This window comes from Pristiophorus japonicus, chromosome 9 (genome assembly GCF_044704955.1).
Source record: "Pristiophorus japonicus isolate sPriJap1 chromosome 9, sPriJap1.hap1, whole genome shotgun sequence".
NCBI lineage: Eukaryota > Metazoa > Chordata > Chondrichthyes > Pristiophoridae > Pristiophorus > Pristiophorus japonicus.
In genome coordinates this window covers 34,492,325-34,504,409 of record NC_091985.1, presented here as the reverse complement: position 1 = coordinate 34,504,409, position 12,085 = coordinate 34,492,325, and the positions used below count along the sequence as shown (strand labels likewise).

Below are 12,085 nucleotides of genomic sequence, written 5' to 3'. Positions count from 1 at the left end.
TTGGGAAAACATACGTGTGTGTATGTTGGCTGAAGGCTGTGATGCCTCCACCAAGCATAAAAGCCCACCTTACACATTCTGCCTACACGCAACAGGTGAAGTATCTGACTGGCGCATATGGAACTTTACCCCTGCATCAGTCACTGTCTTTAGGGGATGGGCGAAAGAAGATTGGGGGAAAAAAATTTAATTAGATTTATGAATAAGTTATTGAAAGTTATCATTCGATTAAGTTTAGCATTCCCCACTACAGCTCGAATATTGACAGCTGTATTACTGTGTATTACTGCGGGGTTACACGGAGCAAGGATTTTTTTGACTTGCAGGTGGCGTTAATAGTAAAAATCCCATCTTAAAATACAATCTATGTTTTTTTCCAGCTCGGAGTTTGGTTTTCTTTGGGCTGTGCATATCTGCGATTGGAAAACTACGAAGGTGCTGCAAAAGCATTTCAGAAATGCGTGATGTTGGAACCTGATGTAAGTATAGCACAGCAAGGCTCCTGTCTTAAAACAGAAATGGGTTTAAAGGCAGGAATTGTGGCACACAAGAGCCAATTTCTTTTTTCATTTGTCTGAAGGTGCAGCCTGGCTGAACTATCCAGGTGTGTGTATATATTCCACCACTCCTGTGCTTTTCTGGCAATGCAATATTGCCCTGTTAGCTATTATGTCTGTCAGAAGCAGTGCCCCTGCCCACTCTATACAGCATGAAACCCAAACTCAAAAAAGAGTCTGAATCTGCATTATGTGGGAAAGGCAAATATTTGATGTGGCCTTTATATAACTCCTTCATGCAGAAAAATCTCAAGGCACTTCATAGAGGCTTAGGGAAAAATAGACGGAGGTTGGAATTTTGAATGTTTCACTTAAGTTTCTCCTTAAGTTTCGCCTCTATAAAGTGCCTTGAAATGTACCTTTACCCAAAACCCCATATAGTGAAGATATTTGATCTTTGTATGAATATGATGCTGGATTTTATAGTGTATTGTACTACCTGTACTAATATTTCACCATATAGCCTGGACTGATTTTTTGAATACTTCTGTATTGTTTGAGATTCTTGCAGCATCATTTGTAACTACCCAATTTGGTTGTAGAAAATGTTTAAATCCAATGCACATTAGAGTCCATGGTGATTCAGGAGATGTGGAGCAACATTGTAACTTAGACAAGTTACCAAGATGTAATAAAAGGTAATATTACTGATGTTAGTCTGATGGCTGGGCTTAACTGCCAAGAACCTGTCTAACTAATGGTGTGTTTAACATCCCTGTTCCACTGGGGAAAGGAGAGGGGCTGAGAATGTTCTCAACTTTGACTGGACTTTAACTGCATATTAAATAAGCTAATGCCCTGACAGTAATTCAGATGATGATTCAAGAACCTAATATGTTTTAATTCATTACCCATTGATGTGCAATAGAATTGCGAATCATTCTGAATGGTATATTTATGCTGTGGCTAAAACTGTCACAGAGCAATTCTATGAAATACATTTCCACTTTATTTTTCTGTAAATATTTTGATTTTGAATCCTGATGGCTCCCAGCCCAATATGCCACTTACTTGCACAGTTTAATAAGAACAGCCCATTAGTTTTCACAAAGAGCACAGCTTCTGCCGATTTGTCACCAGCACTGCCATGAGCACTTTCTTGTTTAAAAAATAAATAAAAATAGAGACTGGAACAGCCCGACTAATCTGATGGTTTTGTGCTTGTGATTGGAGGGGAAAGAAAATCCAGCGGGAGCCCTTTCTATTGAAACCCTATCTATGTGTTGAAATGCCGTGAAATCCTTTGCTTGTAGTGGATCCACCATGTCGGGTCTCATTCCTCCCTCAGTTGACCTGGTTTCATGAGTTATGGGGAGCGCCGATGTTTATTTCTGGAGCAGTTTTAATTTCTGTATTCCTTTACGGGATGTGGGCATCGCTGGCATGGCAGGCATTTATTGCCCATGAGAAGCTGGTGGTGAGCTGTCTTCTTGCACCGCTGCAGTTCTTGTGGTGACTTTGTCGTAGCGGTTTGGTATAACTGAGTGGCTTGCTGGGCCATTTCGGAGGAGAGTTAAGACTCAACCACATTGCTGTGGGACTGGAGTCACATATAGGCCAGACTGGGTAAGGACAGCAGGTTTCTTTCCCGAAAGGACATCAGTGAACCAGGTGGGTTTTTACGACAATCTGACAGCTTCATGGTCACTTTTTACTGATACCAGCTTTTTATTTCCAGATTCTTTTAACGAGATTACCAGTTAAATTATATAACCACTATATCACTGTACCCATTATTGTCGTGACCATCTTTAAAAAAGGGGATAAATCCGTCTGCGCCAACTACAGAGGAATCTCCCTGCTGTCAACCACTGAGAAAGTCGTCACCAGAGTCCTCCTCAACCATCTTCTCCCCGTGGCCGAGGAGCTCCTCCCGGAGTCACAGTGCGGATTTCGTCCCTTCCGGGGCACAACGGACATGATTTTTGCAGCGCGACAGCTGCAGGAAAAATGCTGGGAACAGCGCCAAGCCTTATATATGGCCTTCTTCGACCTGACAAAGGCCTTTAACACTGTCAACCGCGAGGGTCTATGGAGCGTCCTCTCTGTTTCAGATGCCCCCAAAAGTTCGTCACCATCCTCCGCCTGCTCCATGACGACATGCAGGCCGTGATCCTCACCAACGGATCCATCACAGACCCAATTCATGTCCGGACCGGGGTCGAGCAGGGCTGCGTCATCGCCCCAACCCTCTTCTCAATCTTCCTCGGTGCTATGCTCCACCTCACAGTTGATAAGCTCCCTGCTGGAGTGGAACTAAACTACAGAACCAGTGGGAAGCTGTTCAACCTTTGCCATCTCCAGGCCAGGTCCAAGACCTCCCCAATCTCTGTTGTCGACGCCTGTGTCTGTGCACACACAGAGGCTGAACTCCAGGACATAGTTGACGTATTTACCGAGGCGTATGAAAGCATGGGCCTTACGCTAAACATTAGTAAGACAAAGGTCCTCCACCAGCCTGTCCTCACCACACAGCACTGCCCCCCAGACATCAAGATCCATGGCGTGGCCCTGGACAACGTGGACCACTTCCCCTATCTCGGGAGCCTCCTATAAACAAGAGCAGGCATTGACGGCGAGATCCAACACCGCCTCCAGTGCGCCAGTGCAGCCTTCGGCCGCCTGAAGAAAAGAGTGTTTGAAGACCAGGCTCTCAAAAACTGTCACCAAGCTCATGGTCTACAGGGCTGTAGTAATACCCGCCCTCCTGTATGGCTCAGAGACATGGACCATATACAGTAGACACCTCAAGTCGCTGGAGAAATACCACCTGCGATGTCTCCACAAGATCCTGCAAATCCTCTGGGAGGACAGACGCACAAACATTAGCGTCCTCGTCCAGGCCAACACCCCCAGCATTGAAGCACTGACTACACTTGATCAGCTCCGCTGGGCAGGCCACATAGTTCACATGCCAGACACGAGACTCCCAAAACAAGTGCTCTACTCTGAACCCGTCCATGGCAAACGAACCAAAGGCGGGCAAAGGAAACATTACAAGGACACCCTCAAAGCCTCCCTGGTAAAGTGCGACATTCCCACTGACACCTGGGGGTTCCTGGCCATAGACCGCCCTAAGTGGAGGAAGTGCATTCGAGAGGGCGCTGAGCACCTCGAGCCTCGTCGCCGAGAGCATGCAGAAATCAAGCGCAGACAGTGGAAGGAGCGTGCGGCAAACCAGGCTCCCTGGCCACCCTTTGCCTCAATGACTATCTGTCCCACCTGTGACAGAACATAAGAACATAAGAATTAGGAACAGGAGTAGGCCATCTAGCCCCTCGAGCCTGCTCCGCCATTCAACAAGATCATGGCTGATCTGGCCGTGGACTCAGCTCCACTTACCCGCCCGCTCCCCGTAACCCTTAATTCTCTTATTGGTTAAAAATCTATCTATCTGTGATTTGAATACATTCAATGAGCTAGCCTCAACTGCTTCCTTGGGCAGAGAATTCCACAGATTCACAACCCTCTGGGAGAAGAAATTCCTTCTCAACTCGGTTTTAAATTGGCTCCCCCGTATTTTGAGGCTGTGCCCCCTAGTTCTAGTCTCCCCGACCAGTGGAAACAACCTCTCTGCCTCTATCTTGTCTATCCCTTTCATTATTTTAAATGTTTCTATAAGATCACCCCTCATCCTTCTGAACTCCAACGAGTAAAGACCCAGTCTACTCAATCTATCATCATAAGGTAACCCTCTCATCTCCGGAATCAGCCTAGTGAATCGTCTCTGTACCCCCTCCAAAGCTAGTATATCCTTCCTTAAGTAAGATGACCAAACCTGCATGCAGTACTCCAGGTGCATCCTCACTAATACCCGATACATTGCAGCAGGACCTCCCTGCTTTTGTACTCTATCCCTCTCGCAATGAAGGCCAACATTCCATTCGCCTTCCTGATTACCTGCTGCACCTGCAAACTAAATTTTTGGGATTCATGCACAAGGACCCCCAGGTCCCTCTGCACTGCAGCATGTTGTAATTTCTCCCCATTCAAATAATATTCCCTTTTACTATTTTTTTTTCCAAGGTGGATGACCTCACATTTTCCGACATTGTATTCCATCTGCCAAACCTTAGCCCATTCGCTTAACCTATCTAAATCTCTTTGCAGCCTCTCTGTGTCCGCTACACAACCCGCTTTCCCACTAATCTTTGTGTCATCTGCAAATTTTGTTACACTACACTCTGTCCCCTCTCCCAGGTCACCTATGTATATTGTAAACAGTTGTGGTCCCAGCACCGATCCCTGTGGCACACCACTAATCACCGATTTCCAACCGGAAAGGACCCATTTATCCCGACTCTCTGCTTTCTGTTAGCCAGCCAATTCTCTATCCATGCTAATACATTTCCTCTGACTCCGTGTACCTTCATCTTCTGCAGTAACCTTTTGTGTGGCACCTTATCGAATGCCTTTTGGAAATCTAAATACACCACATCCATCGGTACACCTCTATTCACCGTGCTAGTTATATCCTCAAAGAATTCCAGTAAATTAGTTAAACATGATTTCCCCTTCATGAATCCATGCTGCGTCTGCTTGATTGCACTATTCCTATCTAGATGTCCCGCTATTTCTTCCTTAATGATAGTTTCAAGCATTTTCCCCACTACAGATGTTAAACTAACCGGCCTATAGTTACCTGCCTTTTGTCTGCCCCCTTTTTTAAACAGAGGCGTTACATTAGCTGCTTTCCAATCCGCTGGTACCTCCCCAGAGTCCAGAGAACTTTGGTAGATTATAACCAACGCATCTGCTATAACTTCCGCCATCTCTTTTAATACCCTGGGATGCATTTCATCCGGACCAGGGGACTTGTCTACCTTGAGTCCCATTAGCCTATCCAGCACTACCCCCCAATGATAGTGATTGTCTCAAGGTCCTCCTTTCCCACATTCCCGTGACCAGCAATTTTTGGCATGGTTTTTGTGTCTTCCACTGTGAAGACCAACGCAAAATAATTGTTTAAAGTCTCAGCCATTTCCACATTTCCCATTATTAAATCCCCCTTCTCATCTTCTAAGGAACCAACATTTACTTTAGTCACTTTTTCTGTTTTATATATCGGTAAAAGCTTTTACTATCTGTTTTTATGTTTTGCGCAAGTTTACTTTCGTAATCTATCTTTCCTTTCTTTATTGCTTTCTTCGTCATTCTTTGCTGTCGTTTAACATTTTCCCAATCTTCTAGTTTCCCACTAACCTTGGCCACCTTATACTCATTGGTTTTTAGTTTGATACTCTCCTTTATTTCCTTGGTTATCCACGGCTGGTTATCCCTTCTCTTACCGCCCTTCTTTTTCATTGGAATATATTTTTGTTGAGCACTATGAAAGAGCTCCTTAAAAGTCCTCCACTGTTCCTCAATTGTGCCACCATTTAGTCTGTGTTCCCAGTCTACTTTAGCCAACTCTGCCCTCATCCCACTGTAGTCCTCTTTGTTTAAGCATAGTGCGCTCGTTTGAGACACTACTTCCTCACCCTCAATCTGTATTACAAATTCAACCATACTGTGATCACTCATTCCGAGAGGATCTTTTACTAGGAGATCGTTTATTATTCCTGTCTCATTACACAGGACCAGATCTAAGATAGCTTGCTCCCTTGTAGGTTCTGTAACATACTGTTCTAAGAAACAATCTCGTATGCATTCTATGAATTCCTCCTCCAGGCTACCCCGTGTGATTTGATTTGACCAATCGATATGTAGGTTAAAATCCCCCATGATTACTTCCGTTCCTTTTTCACATGCCTCCATTATTCCCTTGATTATTGTCTGCCCCAGGTTAATTTTTTTTTAAATGCTGGATAAACAGCCATTTAAGAATGAGATTGAAGATTATGAAGCTAAGCACAGATCATGATGGTCAAATACCTTATAGAATAGGACTGTTCAGCCATCAAAGAACTCACTTTGGGAGTGGAAGCAAGTCTTCCCCGATTCCGAGGGACTGCCTATGATGATGAGAATAGTTTCTGAGCTGCTGTGACAATGGAAATGTTCAATCATGGTGAACGACCAGTGAGAGATGTCTGGTGTATGCTTCGTAGGCTAAGTAGACATGCTGCAGTTATATTCAGCGATCCCCATTATCCATTCTACTGGAGATAAATGAGTTGGATGGAGCGGATTGCACATTGTGCAAGGAGTAGGCTAAACGGGCCAAATGCCCCCTTGTTTGCTCAGTGCTTTCTTGTGCTGGTGTTCCAATCTGCAATGCTGGATGTGTCTAACTTGCTCTATTTCTGCTGCTTCCCCACGTTGGGACACATAAACTAACCCTGTTTGTTTGTCAAGCACAATTTACTGCCAATGCTTTGTACACAATGGACTTGTACCAATTTTAAATAATTTGAGTATTAGATAAAGAACTGGCTTTAAAAGCTGCCTCCTTCTGTGTATCGTTAAATATTCCTGGTGTTTATCTTGGCTGCCTTTGTTGTGTTTTAATTATTTTTATTTAAGTTTCAGCATTAGAGGGGTAGAATAGTGGAAGATATTACACAACAAGTTTTGATCCAAACTGGCAGGATATTGAGGTAGAATGGACAGAATTTATCCCACGATCAAGTGTTTGGCTGCCAGTTTGAAAGTGTTTGCTGTGACAGACCAGATTTGGGGGAAAAGTCCAAAACTAGGGGCCATAAGTACAAGAAAATCACCAATAAAACCAGTCGGGAATTCAGGAGAAACTACCCTACCCAGAGAGGGGTTAGAATGTGGAATTTGCTACCACAGGGAGTAGTTGAGGCGAATAGCATAGATGCATGTAAGGGGAAGCTAGATAAACACATGAGGGAAAAGGAATAGAAGGTTACGTCCATGGGGTTAGATGAAGTAGGGTGGGAGGAGGTTTGTGTGGAGCATAAACACAGCAGCATGGACCAGATGGCCAGAATGGCTTGTTTCTATGTAATTCCGTGTGATCATTTTGTAATAGTTTATGGAATTGTGGCAGCTGGCAATCTGCTGAGCACTTTAATTTGATTACTACTTCTTACAAGCAGCACTTTTGCGTGTACCTGGAATAAACACTTATCCTGTGTATTGAAGCCACTTCACAAGGGCTGGTGAGCTGTCCAGGTGGTTGGTCATCACCGACAAGGTTCAACACCGCCTCCAGTGCACCAGCGCAGCCTTCGGCTGCCTGAGGAAGAGAGTGTTCAAAGATCAGACCCTCAAATCTGGCACCAAGCTCATGGTCGTATCATCATCATCATTATCATAGGCAGTCCCACCGAATCGAGGAAGACTTGCTTCCACTCTTAGAATGAGTCCTTAAGTGGCTGAACAGTCCAATACGAGAGCCACAGTCCCTGCCACAGGTGGGACAGGCAGTAGTTGAGGGTAAGGGAGGGTGGGACAGGTTTGCTGCACATTCTTTCCGCTGCCTGCGCTTGTTTTCTGCATGCACTCGACGATGAGACTCGAGGCGCTCAACGCCCTCCTGGATGCACTTCCTCCACTTAGGGCGGTCTTTGGCCTGGGACTCCCAGCTGTCGGTGGGGATGTTGCACTTTATCAGGGAGGCTTTGAGAGTGTCCTTGTAACATTTCCTCTGTCCACCTTTGGCTCGTTTGCCATGAAGGAGTTCCGAATAGAGCGCTTGCTTTGGGAGTCTCGAGTCTGGCATGCGGAGCTGATCAAGCGAGGTCACTGCTTCAATGCTGGGGATGTTGGCCTGGACGAGGACACTAATGTTGGTGCGTCTGTCCTCCCAGGGGATTTGTAAGATCTTGCGGAGGCATCGTTGGTGGTATTTCTCCAGCAACTTGAGATGTCTGCTGTACATGGTCCATGTCTCTGAGCCATACAGGAGGGTGGGTATTATTACAGCCCTGTAGACCATGACCGTGAATCCTCCGTTTCGATGCCCCCAAAAGTTCGTCAACTTCCTCCGCCTGCTCCACGATGACATGCAGACCGTGATCTTTACCAACGGATCCATTACAGACCCACTCCACGTACGGGCCAGGGTCAAACAGGGCTGCATCATCGCCCCAACCCTCTTCTCAATCTTCCTCGCTGCCATGCTCCACTTCACGGTCAACAAGCTCCCTGCTGGAGCTACAGAACCAGTGGGAAGCTGTTCAACCTTTGCCGTCTCCAGGCCAGGTCCAAGACCACCCCAACCTCTGTCATCGAGCTACAGTACGCGGACGACGCCTGCGTCTGTGCACATGCAGAGGCTGAACTCCAGGACATAGTGGACGTATTTACTGAGGCGTACGAAAGCATGGGCCTTACGCTAAACATTAGTAAGACATAGGTCCTTCACCAGCCTGTCCTGCCGCACAGCACTGCCCGCCAGTCATCAAGGTCCACGGCGCGGCCGTGGACAACATGGCCATTTCCCATACCTCGGGAGCCTTTTATCAACAAAAGCAGACATTGATGAGGAGTTTCAACAACCTCCAGTGTGCCAGTGCAGCCTTCGGCCGCCTGAGGGAAAGAGTGTTCGAAGACCAGACCTCAAATCATAGTCCACAGGGCTGTAGTGATACCCGCCCTCCTGTATGGCTCAGAGACGTGGACCATATACAGTGGACACAGCAAATCGCTGGAGAAAAACCACCAGCGATGTCTCCACAAGATCCTGCAAATCCCCTGGGAGGACAGATGCACCAACATTAGCGTCTTCGATCAGGCAACATCCCCAGCATCGAAGCACTGACCACACTCGACAAGCTCCATTGGACGGGCCACATTGTTCACATGCCTGACACACGACTCCCAAAGTAAGCGCTCTACTCGGAACTCCTACACGGCAAGCGAGCCCCAGGTGGGCAGAGGAAACGTTTTAAGGACACCCTCAAAGCCTTCTTGATAAAATACAACATCTCCACCGACACCTGGGGGTCCTTGGCCAAAGACCACCCTAAGTGGAGGAAGTGCATCCGGGTGGGCGCTGAACACCTCGAGTCTCGTCGCTGAGAGCATGCAGAAAGCAAGCGCAGGCAGCAGAAAGAGTATGCAGCAAACCAGTCCCACCCACCCTTTCCTTCAACGACTGTCTGTCCCACCTGTGACACAGACTGTAATTCCAGTATTGGACTGTTCAGTCACCGAAGAACTCATTTTAGAGTGGAAGCAAGTCTTGATTTCAAGGGACTGTCTATGATGATGATGACGGTCATCAAGGACATATAGATGGTAGAAACATGCAGTTGCAATTGCTGGGCTGCAGGAAGGAGTCCGAGGTTTTCTATCTCTATATTCGGGATGAAGTGATTGGCGACAGGATCCTGTTTATCAGACACTCGGGTCTGCTTTGTCCTGAAGCAGTTTGTATGGCTGGACGTTTTTAACCAGAATGGCTATTGTCTTTGCACCCTACTGTGATTGGAAGCTGTATTTAATTGAGATGCCTTCTTGATATTCCTTTCTCTCTGTTCGAACTTTGAACTATAAACTGGGTATAGCTGTGGCCAAATGTCACTGATTTAAGTGCCTTGGGTCATTTTAAAGGTGTCATATAAATGCACATTGTTGCTTAATTTCCGTTTTAGCACCACCACCACAACAACAACTTGTATTTATATAGCACCTTTAACATAGTAATACTTCCCAAAGCGCTTCACAGGAGCATTATCAAATAAAATTTGACACCGAGCCACATGTGGAGATATTAGGACAGCTTGGTCAAAGAGGTAGGCTTTAAGGAGCGTTTTAAAGGAGCAAAGAGACGTGGAGAGGTTTAGGGAGGGAAATGGAAACTGAAGGCACTGCCGCCAATGGTGGAGTGATTAAAATCCGGAATGTCAAGAGGCCAGAATTGGAGGAGCGCAAATATCTCGGAGGGTTGTAGAGCTGGGGGAGATAGGGAGGGACGAGGCCATGGCGGGATTTGAAAACAAGGATGATAATACCAGGCAGTTGAATCATTTCACTTGCAGACTTTTCATCGCAGACGTGCGCCCCAAGTTACAAGAATTCTTGAAGTTTCGTGAGCTTTATTATTTGGAAATTAGTTTAAAGTACTGGTCAGAAATCAAGTATTTTACACTAATCTAGTCAAATCTACTGGTTTTGCTGTTGCTTCTGTTTAATTTTAACTTAATAACTAATTTGTGGTTTGCCGCCTGAGATATATACAGTCTATTACAGTGTTGTTTATCCGTCCCATGGAGAGGTCTGGTGTTATTGTTTATTAGAGTATATATTTACGATAAAAGGGTTTATTGTTCCCTGGCACACATTACTTTGCACACAAGGTCACAAGTTGGTTTGTAGGAAGCGAGGGTTGCCTGTGGAAGTGGTGCCATTGTGTTGGACATGAGAAAAAGTATCTGGAGAATGGATGCATTGTAACAATTTACTGTATTTTGCAAAACCAAAGTATGGGAAGTCGTATTATTTAATTCTGCATTATGTCCTCTGCAGTTTATATGCAAAATAATGATGCTGGATTCTATTTAGATTGATACGAAAATAGGATCATTTATTTCTAATCATTTTAATTATACATCAAAGATATTGTAAATGGAGAATTGGGTGGTGGACATCTTCAATGCTGGAATTTCAATCTAGGTGAAAATGGTATATATATCTCGTCCACTTCTGCTCCTGTAAGCGTCAATGGTTATATGATTTGCATAGTATTTATTCAGTTCCTAATCACCACAGGCCCACAGAGCAAATTGCCAACCTTACTTTGGTCTGACAGATCTGGAAAATGTCACACCCATTCAGTAGGGGTTGCTGCTGTGAGGCTGAGGCACATTGTTGGGCAGAGTAGAGGGAGCTTTACTGAGCGAGTGTTCCGTGCTCTGGAAGTGGTCGGTACAGACAATGGGCACCAGACGTAAGAGAATGCTCCAAGTACTGACATTCCTCACCGTGACAAACATGAAATTGGAGATCATGTGAACAATTACAGAGAAAGATTGAGTGGAATGGAATATTATATGCCCCATGTGGTATACGTTTGAACCAGAACATTCAGTTAACTTGCAGGAAACGCCAACTTTTAGACCATTTCATGTTTCCAGCTTTTCCATTATAATGAAGTACAGTTGATTTTGAAAACTGCGGCTGCTAGGGAACCAACAAAAGTTTAAAAATCAAAATGACCTAAGCACCAGATGTAATACGGTCTTGCAGCATGCTTCCAGTTTTTGTTATTCTTGGTACAACTTAGTTTTGGCACAAATTTATTGCTGTATTTATTGACCAAACTTTTAATCTGAATAATTAGGGCTATACTGATGCTGAGTTAACTGTTGCAAATGTATTGACCCATCAGTTGCCGTTAAATAGTCTCATTGGGCAGATATGTAACCAGTGCCCCTATTTGATGTCAAGTTGAAGGTGTGGATTCATTCTACCTACTTGTTTCTGTTTTTAGAATGCAGAAGCTTGGAACAATCTATCAACGGCATATATCCGATTAAAGGAAAAGTAAGTCATTGGCATGCTTCCTGTTATTGTGAGACCCAACAATAGCAATTTGACTTAATAAAGGATAATTAATATTTTCATAAGTTTTATACTTAATGTAGAATCACTTTTAAGTCTTTCTGACCTTA

General features: G+C 45.0%; 1 protein-coding gene across 2 annotated transcripts in view; it reads left to right on the top strand.

The window, feature by feature from the left end:
* Positions 1–12,085, top strand: part of ttc27 (tetratricopeptide repeat domain 27) — a 282,247-nt gene that overhangs the window by 196,147 nt on the left and 74,015 nt on the right. For both annotated transcript variants that reach the window (XR_011595000.1, XM_070889258.1), the window contains exons 14-15: positions 381–479; positions 11,905–11,957. Coding sequence is in view for 1 of the 2 variants with exons in the window: in XM_070889258.1 (XP_070745359.1) it covers positions 381–479; positions 11,905–11,957 (152 nt within the window). In the remaining variant the exon portion in view is untranslated. The remainder of the gene's footprint in view (positions 1–380; positions 480–11,904; positions 11,958–12,085) is intronic.